The sequence below is a fragment of the Jaculus jaculus genome, chromosome 10 (assembly GCF_020740685.1).
Source record: "Jaculus jaculus isolate mJacJac1 chromosome 10, mJacJac1.mat.Y.cur, whole genome shotgun sequence".
Classification (NCBI taxonomy): domain Eukaryota; kingdom Metazoa; phylum Chordata; class Mammalia; order Rodentia; family Dipodidae; genus Jaculus; species Jaculus jaculus.
Genome location: NC_059111.1, coordinates 6,880,861 through 6,898,518, shown reverse-complemented (window position 1 = coordinate 6,898,518; position 17,658 = coordinate 6,880,861). Strand labels below are relative to the sequence as shown.

General features: G+C 42.5%; 1 protein-coding gene across 3 annotated transcripts in view; it reads left to right on the top strand.

Moving 5' to 3' along the window:
• Bnip2 (BCL2 interacting protein 2) overlaps positions 1-17,220 on the top strand; it is a 28,496-nt gene extending 11,276 nt beyond the window's left edge. For 2 of the 3 annotated variants that reach the window (XM_045160215.1, XM_045160216.1), the window contains exons 3-11: positions 597-664; positions 1,158-1,340; positions 3,037-3,213; positions 5,609-5,711; positions 6,823-6,954; positions 8,336-8,422; positions 8,526-8,624; positions 9,281-9,316; positions 12,290-17,220. In XM_045160215.1, the coding sequence (XP_045016150.1) occupies positions 597-664; positions 1,158-1,340; positions 3,037-3,213; positions 5,609-5,711; positions 6,823-6,954; positions 8,336-8,422; positions 8,526-8,624; positions 9,281-9,316; positions 12,290-12,341 (937 nt within the window). In that variant the 3' untranslated portion in view covers positions 12,342-17,220. The remainder of the gene's footprint in view (positions 1-596; positions 665-1,157; positions 1,341-3,036; positions 3,214-5,608; positions 5,712-6,822; positions 6,955-8,335; positions 8,423-8,525; positions 8,625-9,280; positions 9,317-12,289) is intronic. The other variant, XM_045160217.1, reaches the window with a different exon arrangement.
• The last annotated feature ends 438 nt before the right edge of the window (positions 17,221-17,658 follow it).

Genomic DNA, 17,658 nt, shown 5'->3' with positions numbered 1-17,658 from the left:
TTGTCTTCAAGAATTTTTAACTTGTGTGGGAGTTTTCCAAGACAATACTTAATAAATATGTAGGGATTACCTATATCATGGCCAGGCTAGCCCCCTTGACACATGTGCAAAAAGCTCGCTCTTGAATTTAAATCATGCTTCTATGCTATCATGATAGGAAAAAGTCCCGTTCAGGTCAGGTGCCGTAGCAGTTGGAGGTGGACAGTGGTGGGAAGCTGTCATTGTAGCACATGGTGACAGGAAGGCAGGAGTGTGGGCGCAGATTGCCACCGCCGCTGGCGGGTCCTCGCTGGGAAGAGATGGGCATCGCGCCCCACTGCGTCGCGCTTTCCTGTACCTGGTGTGTGATGGTCGCGTGGAGCCGTGGTGTGAGGAGTGCACACCCACTTACGCGCTCCTTACCGACACCCACGTCAGCTCTAACATGTGAGAATTTGTTCCTTAAAACTGGCGAAAGTGTAAAGTTTAAGAAGCACTGCTTTGTTACACTTTCCATATCACCATTTCTGTAAAGCTGTATTTTTAATGCATCATGAACTAGAAAAGACTTGTTTGTAATTTGTGGATTCAAAGCAGAGTGTGTCTGTGTCTTGTAGACCTTTACCGGAAGATGACAGTATTGAAGCAGACATACTAGGTGTGCCTGGAGCAGAGAGCCAGCCAGGTAAGAACTTGGGGACTGGTACTCTTGGTGGAATTTGTCTGTCCTTTGAATTTATTTATTTGTCAAGAAAAGAAAAAATCTGAGCTTTTATTCCATCACAGGAGCCAAAAGACAATTTTGGCGGGGGGTTCCAGGTAGGGTCTCACTCTAGCCCAGGCTGACCTACAGTTCACTGTGTAGTCTCAGGTTGGCCTCGAACTCATGGTGATCCTCCTACCTCTGCCTCCTGAGTGCTGGGATTAAAGGTGTGTGCCACCATGCCTGGCAAAAACAAATTTTGAGAAATTTAACTTAAAAAAAAAGCACATCCCGCAGTTTAGAAGCTTGACAGAGCTGGAGGCGATCATAAGTAACAGGTGACCGTGGAGCACACCGCCATGGTTCAGGCGACGCGCAGCCTCTCTGGTCTCGTGCAGTGACGGAGAAGCGGTAGTGATCCTGTCTCTCTCCCGTGGACATCTAAGCACGCAGTTCTGTCTCCCTTGTTTGCCAGCCCCAGACTCACTAGAAGCTGAGGGAAATAAGGTGCGGAGGAAACTGATGGCCCCCGACCTCAGCCTGACCCTGGACCCCAGCGATGGCTCCGTGCTGTCCGACGACTGGGATGAGAGTGGGGAGGTCGACCTGGACGGCCTGGACACCCCGTCCGAGAACAGCAACGAGTTCGAGTGGGAAGGTAACGAACGGCAGCCCTGTGGCCGTGTGACTGGTTAATGAACGTGCAGACATGCATGCTTTACAGTGCTGGTCCTTTTAGGAGAACTAGGATAAGTGCTCCACTGTGGCTGTGGGCCCTGCTAAAATCGAGTGTGTGAGAGAATTTGTTTGAAATGATACTCTTCTAAAGTTCCTAAGTTTGCTGTAAAGATGTAGGATTCTACAAATACTTGAATGGCTGTCAAAACTTTCTAGTAGATTACGCAGTGACTGTATACTTTTTTTATTTCTCAATACTGATAAAGTTTATAGTAGATTATAAAGGTGTTATTATTTTCTTTCTCTCCCAATGCTGGTAAAAATTGTTTTCTTCTGGTTGCTGCAAAAATACTGTCGGATAATTACAGCCTGTTTCTTTTCAGCTGCTTGAGTAAGGAGAAGCCTTGAAGAAACATAAAGTAGTGTGCTAGAAGTAGCGAGTTTGCAGCAGGGCTTGTGCGGGGAGGCTCTGGAGCTGCCTGATGGTGCTGCACCTTGAATTTCCAACTTTATTCAACGTACCCGCCTGACCCCAAACTTACATTATCATTGAATTGTTTGAATTGGAAGGGATGGTGTGTCTTGCTTTGCTTGCTTTCTTGGGTTGGACAGGAGGGCCTACAGCGTCTTCCTAGCGTCATTCATCTTGATATGTCCATCTTCAAAATGAGTCTGGCTTGAAAGCAGCGTTCAGCGTTGAGCATTTGATCAGCAGTGAAGAGCAGGATGCCTCACCTTTTGTTCCCTTTTCCTTCCCTGTTTTCCTGACTGCACAAACAGTCCAGTGATGACTAGCGTTTTCTAAAGATACTGAAACAGCTCTGCCTGTGTGTTTTGTCTCTTTTTCCCTCAATGCTGCTGTAGTCATTTCCTGGAAGGATACTTTCCGTTAACAGCTTTGTCTTGGAAACAACTAACATGCAGTAGGTTCCCCTCCCCCATCTTTGGTAAGGACTGGGCACTACAGCTTAAATCATCCCTTCATTTGAAATCAGCTAAGCTGCAATCTGCAAACATGAATTACACCCGATCATGGTGCTTTGGCTGCTAATTTTATAAACCTACCTTTGCATGTGTTCTCCAAAATGAGACATTTCTGCTTTATAAAACTGATCAGCTGAGAAATGATCATTGGGTAGTTAACCACTTTCTATCTTGTCTTACAGTGTTTTGGAATTTATTTATGTGCCAAAAATAGAAACAGTTGGCCCTAAGGTAGTTACTTGAACTAACCCTTAGTAACTATCACTAACAGTACTGCCAGAAGTGGATTCTGGAAAGACATTGTAGGGTCAGTGTAAGATTTTGATGGCTCTATGAGTATCTTTCCTGAACATTTGGCTGTACACGTTGCACTGTGACTTTGCTGAATTGGGCAGTAGAAAACTTTAATAAACCAATTTCCAAAACATAAAATGGCCTTAACTAAGATCAGGCCTTTTCCTGTATTGTGGAAGAGGTATTTTAAATTCCACAGATACTCCCAGCTGCTGGGGAGGCTGAGGCAAGAGGATTACTTGAGCCAGAAGCTTGAGGCCAGCCTGAGGAGCATGGCAAGATACCAACTGAAAACACAAAAATAAACACTGTGAATAATCTGGATAGTAAAGTGGTTAACATGTGATTGGATCTTAATTGTGCAAGTAACAGTTTGTAAATCAAAAACCTTTTAACAGATGATCTTCCAAAACCCAAAAGTACTGAAGTGATTAGGAAAGACTCGATTACAGAATACACCGCAGCAGAGGAGAAGGAAGACGGCCGCCGCTGGCGTATGTTTAGGATTGGCGAGCAGGACCACAGGGTGGATATGAAGGCGATCGAGCCCTACAAGAAAGTCATCAGCCACGGAGGTGAGAGCCAGGAGATCTGTGGACTTCGTTAATGCCGTGTTCTAGCTCTAGATGCTTTCAGAACATGCTTACGGGTACATTGTTTTAAAAGAATGTTAAAAATTTCTCATTTTAGCAGTGTAAGAGGTTTGAGGGTAAAAGATAAAACCTGCATTTCAGCTGTGCATGGTGGTACCCACCTTTAATCCCAACACTTGGGAGACAGAGGTAGGAGGATCACTATGAGTTCGAGGCCACCATGAGACTACATAGTGAATTCTAGGTCAGCCTGGGCCAGAGTGAGACCGTACCTCTAAAAAAACCCTCCATTTGAAAATTATATGTGTATAGTTTCTCTTAATTATTTATTTATTTGCAAGCAGAGAAAGATAGAAGAGAGACAGGCAGAATGGGCACACCAAGGCCTGCAGCCACTATAAATGAACTCCAGACGCATGTGCCATCTATGCATCTGGTTCTACATGGGCACTGGGGAGTTGAACTCAGGTCATTAGACTTTGTTAACTGTTAAGCCTGGAATAGTTTCTGTTGCCTGAATGCTATATTTCCTTATTCATTCACCAACTGACGAGCATTTGAGTTGCTTGCTGTTTGGGTTATGAATAAATGTGCTAGAGCATTGCTACACAAGTCTCTTCGTGAGTGTTAGTAAAACTTGGACGTAAACTATGGATCATAATTCACTGGAAATCACTGAACAGAGCCCTAGCTCTAGTAGAGAATGCCTACTTACACAGTAAACACTTTGCTTGTTTGTGGAGTATACAGAAATAGTAAAATAATTGCTCGTTCCTTTAGAAAATGCCCAAGTCAAGCAAACTGAAAACATAGGTTGTACTTCCTGTCTCTCTGTGCCATAGACAGGCATGAAGCTCAAGCTATGCGAGTATAGGCTGCACCTCCTGTCACTCAGCCGACGACAGACCTTTACCTCGGTGGCATGCAGGTTGTGTCACGGTGTTAGTGGGCGCAAATGAAACTCACTCCTTAGGGCATGTCTTGTCTCCTTAAGTCCGAGCACTGGGCAGCTAGGTAGAAGGTTGGAGTAGTGGGGCTTTCTTCTTCTGTACACGGAATCTTTTCCACTTAATTGACTCTGTCAAGTGCATTCCCTTGCTGACTGCTACAGTCTCACTCTTGTATTACAGTGACGCTCTTCTGAGGAGAGTGGGAGCTCTGAGTCAGGAGGCTGCAGCAGACATTGACTCGGCTACTTTGAGCCATCAGGTTAGGACACCTACCCTGCAGTTTAAGCCTGGTGTCTTTTCTTAGGAGAAATAATTGTGGGGTACTTCCATGTTGGATCATCACATTTAATATGTTATGTGACGAAGGATTAAGAAAGCTGTTAAAGGAAGGGCTGGAGAGATGGCATAGTGGTTAAGGCACTTGCCTGCAAAGCCAAAGGACCCAGATTCGATTCCCCAGGACCAACATAAGCCAGATGCACAGGTGGCCTGTGCATCTGGAGTTCACTTGCAGTGACTGGAGGCCCTGACCTGACCATTCTTTCTCTATCTGCTTCCGTCCCTCCCTCCCTCCCTCCCTCCCTCTCTCTCTCTCCCCCCCCCCCCGTAATAAATAAAAATTAAAAAATCTTTAAAAAGAAAGAAAGAAACCTGGTAAAGGGCTGGAGTGGTAGCTCAGTGGTTAAGGTGCTTGCCTGCAAAGCCTTACAACCCAGGTTCCATTCCCCAATACCCACGTAAAGCCACATGCACAAAGTGGAGTATGCGTCTGGAGTTTGCAGTGTCTGGAGGTCTAGGCATGCCCAGTCTCCCTCTGTCCCTCCCTCCCTGTCTGTCTGTCTCTCTCTCTCTCCTCACACATAAGTGAAAATACTTTTTTTTAAGCTGGTAAAAGCTGGGTGTGGCGTTGCACGCATCACTTGGGAAACAGAGCTAGGAGGATTGCCATGAGTTGGAGGCCACCCTGAGACTACATAGTGAATTCCAGGTCAGCCTGGTCTAGAGTGAGACCCTACCTTTAAAAAAAAAAGCTGGTAAAGATTCTAAGGTTCTTCATGTCCACTCTTTTCAGTGGACATTTACAAACAGTAGAAGTGACTGACAGCAAGATGTGTGACTGAATTCTTTCATTCATTTAGTTAGTTATTGCAGTTGAGACACATTTTTAATTGTCCTCCAATAGTTGTGTCAGAGGTGTGATCTGCCCTTGGTTTTAATGTCCAAGGCAGTTGTACAAAGCATCTACTCTAGTTGCCAGCTTCATGAGAACGTGATCTCAGGTGCTCTCTGTCTGCTGGGCCACATCACTGTATCTGGTGCTCCTTGAGTGCTTGTTGACACTTGTCTGTCAGCCTTTCAGATACCGTCTAAAACGAATGTTTAGAATGGAATCATGCTGGTGACTTTGTCCTCGACTTCTTTTCCAGGCTATTACGGAGATGGATTAAATGCCATTGTTGTGTTTGCTGTCTGTTTTATGCCTGAAAGTGGTCAGCCCAACTATAGATACCTGATGGACAATCTCTTTAAGTAAGTATATCTTGATCTGGAGAGATGGCTTAGCTGTTAAGGCACTTGCCTGTTAAGTTCAATCCCCAGTTCTTACGTAAAGCCAGATGCACAAAGTGGTGCATGCATATAGAGTTTGTTTGCAACAAGCATCTGGAGTATGTTTGTAGCAGCTGGAGGCCCTGATGCACCTGTTCTATCTGTCTGTCTTCTCTCTCTGCTCAAAAATGAATAAATTAATAATTTTTTTAAAAAGGTAAATATATCATAATCAAAAGCGCGTAGCAGAATTCAGAGCTAATTAGTCATCTGGTTTAAGAAAGTGAACTTGAGCTGTGTAAAAATTAAAAGTTGATCAAGGGCCAGGAGGTGCAACCTTGTGGGAGGCCAAGGCAGGCTCACTTGTCCAAGGCCTGCCTGAGCTACAGGGCAGCCTCAGGGCCAACTTGGACAGCTTAGTGAGACCTTGTCTTACTCAGGGACAGAGCCCAGTTCAGTCCTCAGCACTGCAGCAGTCCCAGGAGCAATGAGAGACTGACGTGCACACGTGTGCGCCACCTCTGAAGTGTGCACATGTGTGTGCTCCCAGCTCTCAGTCCTCACGCCCTGATGCGCTGGCACTGTGAAACTGGTTTCCCCACTCAACAGAAAAGGAAATGTCATTTTAAAATTAAAATGGATATTACAGGTGATCTTACTATTTTCAGACATACTGAGTTAAGGTGGCTCATATCTCAGAAGCATGTGACTAACTCCAGACAGCCAGTGTCGCCGCTGCCTGGGGCTCATGTACTTGCAGTCATTCCTTCTCTCGGGTCACTGCAGCCTGGCAAATCCTAGCTGGAAATTGTGAAATCTGCACAAAAGTAAAGAAGTAATACTGAGTTTTCATGCATCAGTCACCCACTACAGCCGTCCCTACTGTACAACTTTGAAAAGCTCCCATACATAACATCATTTACTCTGTAAACATTTCAGTGTAATTCTGTTTTACATAATCATGTCTGTTACAGGTTTAAATCTAATTGTGCTTACTGTCATTGTGAAGGAGAGAAGAGGATTATGTTAACTTGGGATCTCAGTCCAGTTTCACATGGTGATATTTAAGGTGTAACTTAATTTGGTTTTACAGATACGTGATTGGCACTTTGGAGCTGCTAGTAGCAGAAAACTACGTGATCGTTTACTTAAACGGAGCGACGACCAGAAGGAAGGTGCCCAGTCTGGGCTGGCTCAGGAAGTGCTACCAGCAGATCGACAGAAGGTGACGTGAGCCGCTTGACAGCGGCGCGGAGCGACTTCCACACTTGCTCCTCAGACGGAAACTGTTTTCTGTTACCACTTAAAGATGCTGTGTCACCATATCCATTTCCTCACTATACTTTTTAGTTTCATAATGTTTTTATTCTCTAAAGACAGCATTTTAGAATGTCATGAAGGAAATTAAGTAATTTGGGTCTGCTTCGTAAAGTGTAACTTTAGTTCTTCGAAACATAGGGTTGCTGTCTTTGTTTTGAAGCGCATTGCTGTCATTTGAATACTGGGAAAGGACAGAGACTGTACATTTCCTGTAACCTTATTGCATCAAGGTACAGTTTAGTTGTGGTTTTTTTAAGACAATCACATATATCCCAGGCTGGCCTCAGACTCACCATATCTGTATAGAGTGAACTTCTGCTTCTCCTGCTTCTACCCTCGCCCCCCACACACAGCCAGGTACTGAGGTCACAGGCCTTAGAAGAATTTATGTCCTGTTCAGTATTGGCTTTTTTCCCTAGTTGACATTTCTGAAAACCAGGATGGATGCAAGGAGACATTTAAAAACAGGCGATAGAGACATAAATTTGGCCAAATGAAGTAGGATTTTACTTTGCAGCATAGGAGGGCCATCAGAATTTAGTAACACGGGCTAGAGAGATGCTCAGTGGTTCAGGCACTTGACTGCAAAGCTGAACAACCTCACTTCAGTTCCCCAAACCCATGTAAATCCAGGATGCACAAAGTGGCACATGCATCTGGAGTTCGTTTGCAGTGGCCGGAGGAGGCCCTGAAGTGCCCAGTCTCTCCTGTCTCTCTTCTATCTTTCTCTTCTTGCATATAAATATTTTTAAACAGAATTTAATAACACATTTTTTTTAAATCAATTTAGGGCTAGAGAGATGGCTCTGTAGTCAAGGTGCTTGCCTGCAAAGCCTAAAGACCCAGGTTTAATTCCCTATTGCCTACATAAAGCCAGATGCACAATGTGGCACATGCATCAGGAGTTTGTTTACAATGGCTAGAGGTCCTTGTGTGCCCATTTGCTCTCTCTCCTCCCCTACATAAATAATAATTTGGTTTTTTGGGTTTTGTTTTTTTGGTTTTTCAAGGTAGGGTCTCACTAGCACAGGCTGACCTGGCATTCACCATGGAGTCTCAGGGTGGCCTCGAACTCATGGTGATCCTCTACCTCTGTCTCCCGAGTGCTGGGATTAAAGGTGTGCATCACCACGCCCAACAAATAAAATATTTTATAAAAGAATCAATTTAAATGAAAACTTTTGATAACCATTTTTAATTCTTCTGTGTAAACTTGCACGTGCTTACCTAACTTCTAGTGTTAGTCTGCAGAAAATTCCAAACTTTTTTCTTCTCTGTAATTCCAGGTTAAGGAAAAACCTGAAATCTCTAATTATTGTTCATCCTTCCTGGTTCATCAGAACACTTCTGGCTGTTACAAGACCTTTCATCAGGTAATTATCTGAGAGACCATGACTTAAAAACAATTTTTTGTATAAGTTTGTCCGGTTTATTAGTCAAAAATGCTGAAATAACTGTTTTTATTTTCTTCCATAGCTCAAAGTTCAGCCAAAAAATTAGATACGTCTTTAACCTGGCCGAACTGGCTGAGCTCGTTCCCATGGAGTATGTCGGCATTCCTGAGTGCATAAGGCAGTACGTTTCCCATTGTGTCTTCAGTTGTATTGATGTGAAGAGGAAGTATTGTCTTACATTCATTTGTGCTTGCTTCATATATCTTAGAACACTTGTATATCTATAATAACAGTAGAGGAAGAAGCCACTTTCCAATACATGCCTCATTTTCTTTGGATTATTACTCTCAGAACTTGGATAAATGATTTCTGGTTTTGAATCATTATGTAGGTTTAAACACCCATTTTAAGAAATAATTGGCTAACTGATCATTACTAAACAACATTCTCCAAATTTGAATAAATTTGTCATGTTGAAAGCAGAAGCACACTTATTTAAATTGGCTTCACATAACATTTTGCAGTGAGTGGAACTCACTCTTGTTTTCAGAGCTGCTTTGCTCCCACCTAACTTCAGACCACACTGGCAGGGCTGTTGGTGGGAACGTCAGCGCCACGGCGCTGCTGCACACGGACGTCTCGGTCTGTCAACCTGAGGCTTCCGTTCTCAGTGTGTCCAAACCAGCATTAAGTCAGTTTTCACTCTCTCCCCTGGGTGTTACTTTGTTGAATACTTGTGCCTGCAAACTTACATTTTTAGTGCCTTTTTTGTTTTGTTTTTTTAGTTTTTGTTAATCTCATAACGTGCATTTACTGAAATAACTCTCCCCTACCAAGGTATGAAGAAGAAAAGTTTAAAAAGAAACAAAAAAGGTATATGCACACCTTGACTGGGTTGCATCTAGACTAGTCTATTGCATTGCACAGACTAACTCTTCTTACTGGTTGGTTAGCGTGTGGACAAAGAGAGTAGCACTTGTAAATGTAAACGTCCCCCAGACCCAAACACGAGGGGCATGCCAAGCTCCTGATGCTGAGTGTGACGTGATGCTAGTGAGAATTAGTCCTTCCTTCCTCACCATCTGAATGCTGCTGATGGTGGAACCAGGGAAACTCCTAGAAACACTGGCTAAAGACCAAACACTTGTAAGACTGTTTTCACCACTGTCTTTAGATCTTAAGTTATGCTTTTGAAATATGACACTGGCATTACTTAAGGAACAATTGATTTTCCTAAGGTTGATGATTATATTTACAGTGCATATTCTCTTTGGCTAACCAACATTGATTTCCCTTTTTATGCTTACATTAAATACCTGCTAACCAGTCCAACTCTATATGTGATGAGGTACCTAAACGTTCAGTGTTCCACCTAACAGTTAAACACGCTGCTCTCCGTGTTAAGTTTAATCTTGAACATCTCTGCTTTGAGCATAACAGCCTGTCATATAGTAAGACCTTATGTAGATGGTGAAAGGCAAAGGTGTAAAATGGTGATTTAGAAAAGCCCTTTGATCTGATGAGTTGATGGGGTGGCTGGGTTGGTTGGTTTTGGAGACAGAGCCTCTGTATATACTCCAAGCTGGTCTCCAGTTCACAGTTCCCTGTCTCAGTCTCCTAAGTGTTGGTTGGGATTGTAGGGATCTTCTACCACGCCCAGCTTTTTAATAGTTGTGTTTCTTTCTTTTTTATTTTTCACAACTAAATTAGCAAAATACCCTAATTTACTAAAATTTCTTAAAGATTAAGGATTATTTTGACCATCTAAGCAACCAGTTACAACTGTTTCTGCAGTGTTACTAGAAAACATTTCAGGTCTTTTGTGAGAATTCAGTCACCCGTGGAAAAGAATCCTAAGCTTACATTTCTACGTGATGCCCCACAGCACTGACAAGGAGGTGTGAACAGTGACCTCTCAGTGCAGTTGTCACTTGCCAGAAAAGTGGCTGAGTTAAAGACACACCGTGTAGCCAAAGAGTTTTGAAACCATCGCCTTCCGCATGTGCTCCCTTTGATGACGATGCCCTTTCTTACAGCTCTGCTACTTAATCAGCTATCTACAGTAGTTTAGGCATGTGTCTGGTCAGTGTGTGGAGTTTTTAGTTTCTCACGGTAGGGTCTCGCTCTGGCCCGGGCTGACCTGGAATTTGCCATGTAGTCTCAGGGTGGCCTCGAGCTCACAACGATCCTCCAACCTCTGTCCCAAGTGCTGGGATTAAAGGTGTGTGCCACCACGCCTGGCTTTTTACACTCACTTCTGTATGTGCTTGCTTCAGCCCTTTAAAAAAAAAAAAAAGCCTTTCTCAGTTTGAGAGGGATAAACTTAGGTTTTTTTAATATATTAAATTTTAATATAAAAACGTGTCTTCTGAGCCAAAACTTAAGAGAGGGTAGGTGTGGAAAGTCTCGATGGTACCATCTCCATCCACAGGGTCAGCACAGGTGCTCAGGGTACCGCTGAGGTGTAGTGGGTCTGCTGGTTTCACTCTTTCTTTCTAACACCTCAGGACAAGCGTCAGAAAGTTCCAACAGGGTTTAAAAATCATTTAAAATCATAGCCACACTTTAGATTCTAAGATCGATTCACTGTTGCATAACAAGAATACATCATTCGAATATCTGGTACCACAGGGAAGGCTGTTTTGAGCTGCCCACAGGCTCTTGCTGCTGACCCGCTAGCAGTCAGGTTGTCGTGTGGTGCCGCAGACCGCGGTGATAGGAGCAGCAACGACGCCTCCCCACAGCATGTGTCCCTCAGGCTGTGCCTGTGACACTCATATGCTGCTGCATGTTACATTTGGGGAGTTGTCTGTCATTACTGTGTGACACTTGTCTCTTAGTCCCTAAGTACCTAAATTTTTATGGGACCTCTGTCCAACCCCATTAGTCTGTTGAGATTTTCAACGGACATTTAGGTATTTCTAAATGTTAAACTTTTTTTGTTCATTTTTATTTATTTATTTGAGAGTGACAGAGTGAGAAAGAGGCAGAGAGAGAGAGAGAGAGAATGGGCGCGCCAGGGCTTCCAGCCACTGCAAACAAACTCCAGATGTGTGCGCCCCCTTGTGCATCTGGCTAATGTTTGTCCTGGAGAATCAAGCCTTGAACAAGCGCTTAACTGCTAAGCCATCTCTCCAGCCCCTAAATGTTAATTTTTTACAGCCTTTTACTGTTTACTATCAAGATAAATGAAAACCATTCACAAAGTATATTGATGAATCCTGAGTAATAACTACCTTTATCTTCACTTTCATTGCTGTATTTAAAAAATGCTAGTTATGCTGGGTATGGTGATGTACACCTTTAATCCCAGCACCCAGGAGGCAGGGATAGGAAGATCACCATGAGTTCGAGGCCACCCTGAGACTACATAGTGAATTCCAGGTCAGCCTGAGCTAGAGTGAGACACTACCTCAAAAAACCTAAAAAAAAAGAAAAACTAGTTATCAGTTGGTAGCTTTAGCAATGCCTTTCTATTTCAGTTAAGAAAAGTGTTTTGAGGGGTGTATAATTCTTCCTGCCAGCCACTTACCCCTTGGAACTGGCTTAAGCCAGTTTACAACTCATGAGCTTTCAAGGAGTTGACGTCTATGTGATGTGAAGTATTTTATAATCTTTGAAGAAACAGCAGTCAAGTTTCTTGCCAGTGTTGTGCTGCTTATAAAATTCTCTTTTCCTGGTTTGGGAAATAATGTTTGGTGATCTTTTTACTGTGTCTGCTTCTTTGCAAAGCTTGGTATTTTGTTTTTTAACAGAATACTATTCTGTGCTACAAGTGATCATTATTTTTCACAGGAAGTTGTTTGGTTGCCAGTGTTTTAATTGTCTGTGTGTTTTATTAACCAGAATTGATCAGGAGCTCAATGGAAAACAAGATGAACCGAAAAGCGAGCAGTGAGCTTGGCGCCAGGTCAAGACAAGGCAACAGTGCGCTGGAGACGCCAGGCCGCTCTGCGGTCCAGAGCTCACTGGCTCATGTCGTCTGCTCATCTTGCGATCTCGACTTGACTTTCTCATCATGGACTTCTGTCCAAGGGACTGTTTCACTGCTGTGCTGGTTCCAAACCTCTTGAGTTTGCTCTCAAGGCTGGTAGCTGTGTAGTCATTTTAATGTGCTAGGTAGCAGAGAACTACACTTTATCTAAAGCAGTTTTGCATTTGTTTATTAAATGATGCATTGTCAGTAAAATATTTATATGCACAAATGAAAGGGAAAGAAATAATATATATTTTTATGTTTTTGAGAAATATTTTTTAATGTGTACCTATCTGTGGGAGAATATGCAGGTAAATAAGACCATGGTTTTGTAAAGTGCATGTTAAAATTTTTGTTTTTGTAAGTGGTTGACTACATTTCCTGGGTAACTTAGAAAATTAAGTTGCTCTGAAACAAGGGACAGTAAAACTGACTCCCAATAATGCCCAAAGATCATGTATGTACTCTAAGTAGATGAGCACCTCCCAAGCTTGTTTTCTCACTTTAATGTACAGTGTTTCTTACTACAGAAGTGCAAATAAAGGTGCATTGCATACTTTTTCCTCTTTAAAAGACAAGTCAAAAGCCATTTTTAGAACTAAAGTTTTTTAAGAAGCTAGGAATTAGGGTTTGTATATATGTGTATATATATATGTGATATTTTACCTTCTGGCCCAAAGTCAGAACTGTTCAAAAAAAAGTCTTAGTTTGCTCACTAATGTAAAGTAAGCTGCGTGTGCAAGGGTCACTCGCACGAATGCATGAGTGCTAGGAAGTGGCAGAGAGAGTGCTGTGTGTTCACTGTCAAGACCGCCCCCTGGAACAGAGGGGCTGCTTGACCGAAATGCTTCGTGTTGGTCACGTAAGCAGTGGTGGTCCCACCTCTTCACACAGGGGGTGCCGGCAGCTGTCTGCAGACTCACGTTTGACAAGACTGTACAGCAGATTAATCTTGTAAATCTTCACGTGCTTGAGCATGGCTAGATTATGCTATTTGTGTTAACACATTTAATATGTGTAAGCTCCTCTTTGTTTCATGTGGTAAGTACCTTTAAATGGAAATAAATTTTATTTGTGCCTCTATAAACAGTTGAATTACCTACAGCATCATGAAACATGCTCCTCTGGCATTGTGTCATGGACATGAATGTCTGGCATAGATGTAAACCTCACCCCTCCATGCCCGAAGCTCACGCTATCTTGAGAAGAGCGACCTCCAGTAGCAGAGTGAACAGCAGTGGAAACCGAGCTCTGAGACTTACTCCATAAGGCATACATGTGATTGCCGTCTTTGGCATGTTCAGTATAAAATGGAATTTCCCTTTACTGTTTTACGTGACATCTGACCCAAAACCAGTTAGATACAGTGCCAGAGGATTAAACCTTCCTCAGCAACTCCAGACAGACCCTGTACTGACTTACTGTCACTACAGTGAATTAAGCCAGACCACTTTATTTGGTGAAATGATAGGAACATTCTGTGTTTGAAGAAGTAAACTTAACAGTAGCTGTGCAGGCATTCCTTCTGAATTTACAATAAGGGATTATGAATACGGATCATGTTGGGTTTAGCCAGTATTAGACACCATAACTGTAGGACATGTTTAAGAAGTCTCCTCGTATATCTTGATCATCTCAAAATGGGATGAGATTCACAAGTAGGTGGTTTTCCACCACCTTAAGTACTTTTCAATTTCAAAAAGACAATAATTTCAACTTTTTACTCTGTTTACTAATTTTATCATCACTGTTCCTAACTTGTTGGCAAAAGTGATGTTTTTCTACATTTGTTTAAAAGTAGATGTAGCTTATATTCTGCCAAAACACTAAAATTCAGAGGGAACAGCCAGGGTTTGTGATCACTCAGAAGGCTGAGGCAGGAGAATCACAAGTTTGAGACCTGAGCTACATAGTAGGAAGACCTTGACTCAGGAAAAAAAAAAAAAAGGCAACTCTTGAGTTATGGTGTTAGCAATATGTTGTGGGTCTTCCCCTGAAAAGGACACCTGCTCCAGCCTAACCTGGGATGGAATGTGGCATAGGGACGTGCCATAGCTTGTTTCATGTCTGCAAGGCTCAACTCAGATGACTGGAGGGAAGACCTTTGTTGGTGTACGTGTAAACTATGCATCGTTTTTGCACATTCCTCTGCTTTTTGTTTTCATTACTGACTGATGAAAGTACATGGAGTTGTAAATTTTTTTTTAATCTTTTTTTCTGGGGTCATGGTTCTGAGTTAACAGGCTGAGTTTATATTTCCTGGATTATCTTTGTCACAGCTGGACTCTGGCTTCCCCTTGTTTTGTTTGTCACAAATTTCTCCTGCAGTAATTTGATTCTGTGTTCAGCTTGGTCATCTTCCTAAAGCAGCACAGGAAAGTCATGGTATTTACCCCACATTTAAGCTTAATTGACTTTACCCCAAGAGGCAAGAGAGATTAGGAATCGCGATGTCAGTAGAGTCAGAAGGTAAACTAGGAAGAACAGAACTCACTTCTAAAGGCCTAAGACTTAGCTGTGACCTCGGTGCCTCTCTGCGCATGTCTCCCAGGGGAGTGTTGGCTGGTATGTGGCAGCTGGCAATGCCATCTCCTGTATCCATCAGGAAAACCTATAGGCTACCTAAACCATGAGCAAGGAGACAATGGATGAAACGAGCAAGCTGGTAATACTTGGAGGAGAATCCATATGTTCCCAAACTTTGTCCCTCCATACAGAAGCACATCTGAACAGAGTGAGTAAGCAACCAAAATGTGCTGACCAAAATTTAGAGCTTTTATTTCTCTCTTCATGGCCTGTAAACATTAATTAGTGGGATGTCACTTTTAGTTTCACAGCTTGAAGAAGTAATGGGGCTGCTGCTTTTACATATATTTTGCTAGGGGGAGAGAGGAAGGAGCGGCCACTTTATACATCGGGATTTATGTGTATCCTGGGGATTCAAACCCAGGTTGGTAGGCTTTGCAAGCAGGAGTATTAACAGGTGAGCCATCTCCCCAGAGGGGGCTGCTGCTTGGTCGCCTTTCATGTGGACATATCGCATTACTGTTGGTTGTTATGTGGACAAGCCATTGCATTAGAATATTTCTTCATGGTAAATGATGTCTGCATTTGGCAAATTAGCAGTGGGGTGTATGTGTTATCCCAACCTGTTGTTCTTTGTTGTGGTTGGTAAAATTGTACATAAGGTGGCAGTGATTTTGGTCTTTTTTTCCTGTATTGTAATAAAGAACTTGGTAACATTGATCAGATAGGAGGCAGAGAAGTTCACCTTAGAGATAGTTGCCCCCTTCTAGTTTGTTCCCGCGTCTGTTTCTCCCCGCCCTGAAAAGGTTTTGGAGAATGGATCTCAAGCAGACATGAAGGAAGGAGTAGAAAGAGTAACTAGTGGACCCCGAAGTTAGGCCTGGTTTGTTGTTGGAGTGTTTACCTGGTCATGGGTAACAGGACTTGTGTTCTTGGGGTTGCTAGGAGAGTCAAGGACGTAGATCACATGGGAAAGCCAACTGGAGAAGAAAGTGGACTATTGCCTACTTGCTGTTGGACGCTAGAACAAAAGACAGGTGAAGCCCTGGGTTCACCTTTCTCCATTTCCTGTGATTCCCAAGGTCACTGGTGAGGTCCAGTAATATAACTTTAGTTCTTAGTGGGAAGAAACAAAGCAAGTATGCTGAACAGTAGAGTCACCAAAATTTGAGTAGAGCCATTTGTGACAGTTATGTGCAATAAACTTAATTTCTTGTGTTTGGAGAACTGGATTTTAAAATGCTCTGAAAGGAGCTGGGGGGAAAGCTCAGGAAGTAAAGGTAATTGTAAAAAGCCTGCCAGCCTAGGTTCAATTTCCCAGAACACGCATAAAGCCAGACACACACAGTGGTGCATGTGTCTGGATTGTGTTTGCAGTGGCTAAAGACCCTGATGTGCCCATACTTTCTCAAATAAATGAATGTTTAAATAAATAAAATGCTATGAAAAATCCACCTATATATAGCACTTGAAAAATATGCACTAGATGAAAGTGAAAAGTTAAATACATTCAGGCCAGGCATGGTGGCACATGCCTGTGTCCCAACACTCAGGAGGCCAAGCAAGGTGATCTGGGGTTTCAGGCCAGCACCGTCTACACAGTGAGACTCTGTCTCAAAAAAAAAAAAAAATAAACATTGAATGTATTCAAAATTAATAAATGATGCTAAACTATCTACTACAGATGACTGTCTGGATCTATCTTAAGACTTCCTACAAAACTAAAGTTTACAACTTTTTCATATGAAGTTTTTGTTAAGTCTGTATGTTAAGTTTGGCAAAAGAATTTGGGAATAACAGCTATACCACTGTACCTTCTGTACATGGGCTCTGTAAAGTTTAATGTCCCTTTTAACAGTTGCTGTTTACTCCCAGAAACCTATGAAGTAAATATTGTTTGTGTCCAGGACCACGGACTTGGATGGCCCCACAATTCAGTTTATTAGAGACTGATGCACTTCGATACACAATTCAGAACTATTTTCATTATCACATGCTCACATGCTGTCACAAAATTAACTTGCTGTGACCTTTTTACTACAATCAGGATGATGTTGACTTGTGGTACTGTCGTTTCAAGTGTGAGAAATTCAGTTCTGATGTCTGTGCACAAGATGTTGAATTGGTTCCTGTAAGTGAAATACAGCTGGTCGTGATTTACTAAGGAGATGTAATGTGTTGTCCCTTGACTTGTTAGAAATACAGTAATTTATGTCCTGATTTGTTGCACATATTTTGCAATGTTAATGCATTTTAATAAATTACTTGGAAAGTTTGTTCTTGCCTCATCTTGTTTCATGCCTAATTATTGTCTGGTAAGTTTCAAATAATTTTAGACCTTTATTCTCACTCCCTCTGCAGTTCGGGTGTTTCCTGGTCTTTGGGGGAAGAGTGAAAAATTGACCTGCTTTGATTTTTAACACCATTTAAACTGTAATCAAACTTTGGGTTTCATAATTAAGAATTATTTGAGGCAAGGCATGGTGGCACACGCCTTTAATCCCAACATTCAAGAGGCAGAGGTACAAGGGTTGCTGTGAGTTTAAGGCCAGCCTGAGACTACAGAGTTTCAGGTCAGTCTGGGCTAGGGTGAGACCCTACCTCAAAACAAGAAGAGCTAGAGAGATGGCTCAGCAGTTAAGAGTTATTTTAATTAGTAGGGGATGCTAGGAAAAGTTTTTAAGAAGCTGAACGTGAAAACAAGGCATAAATG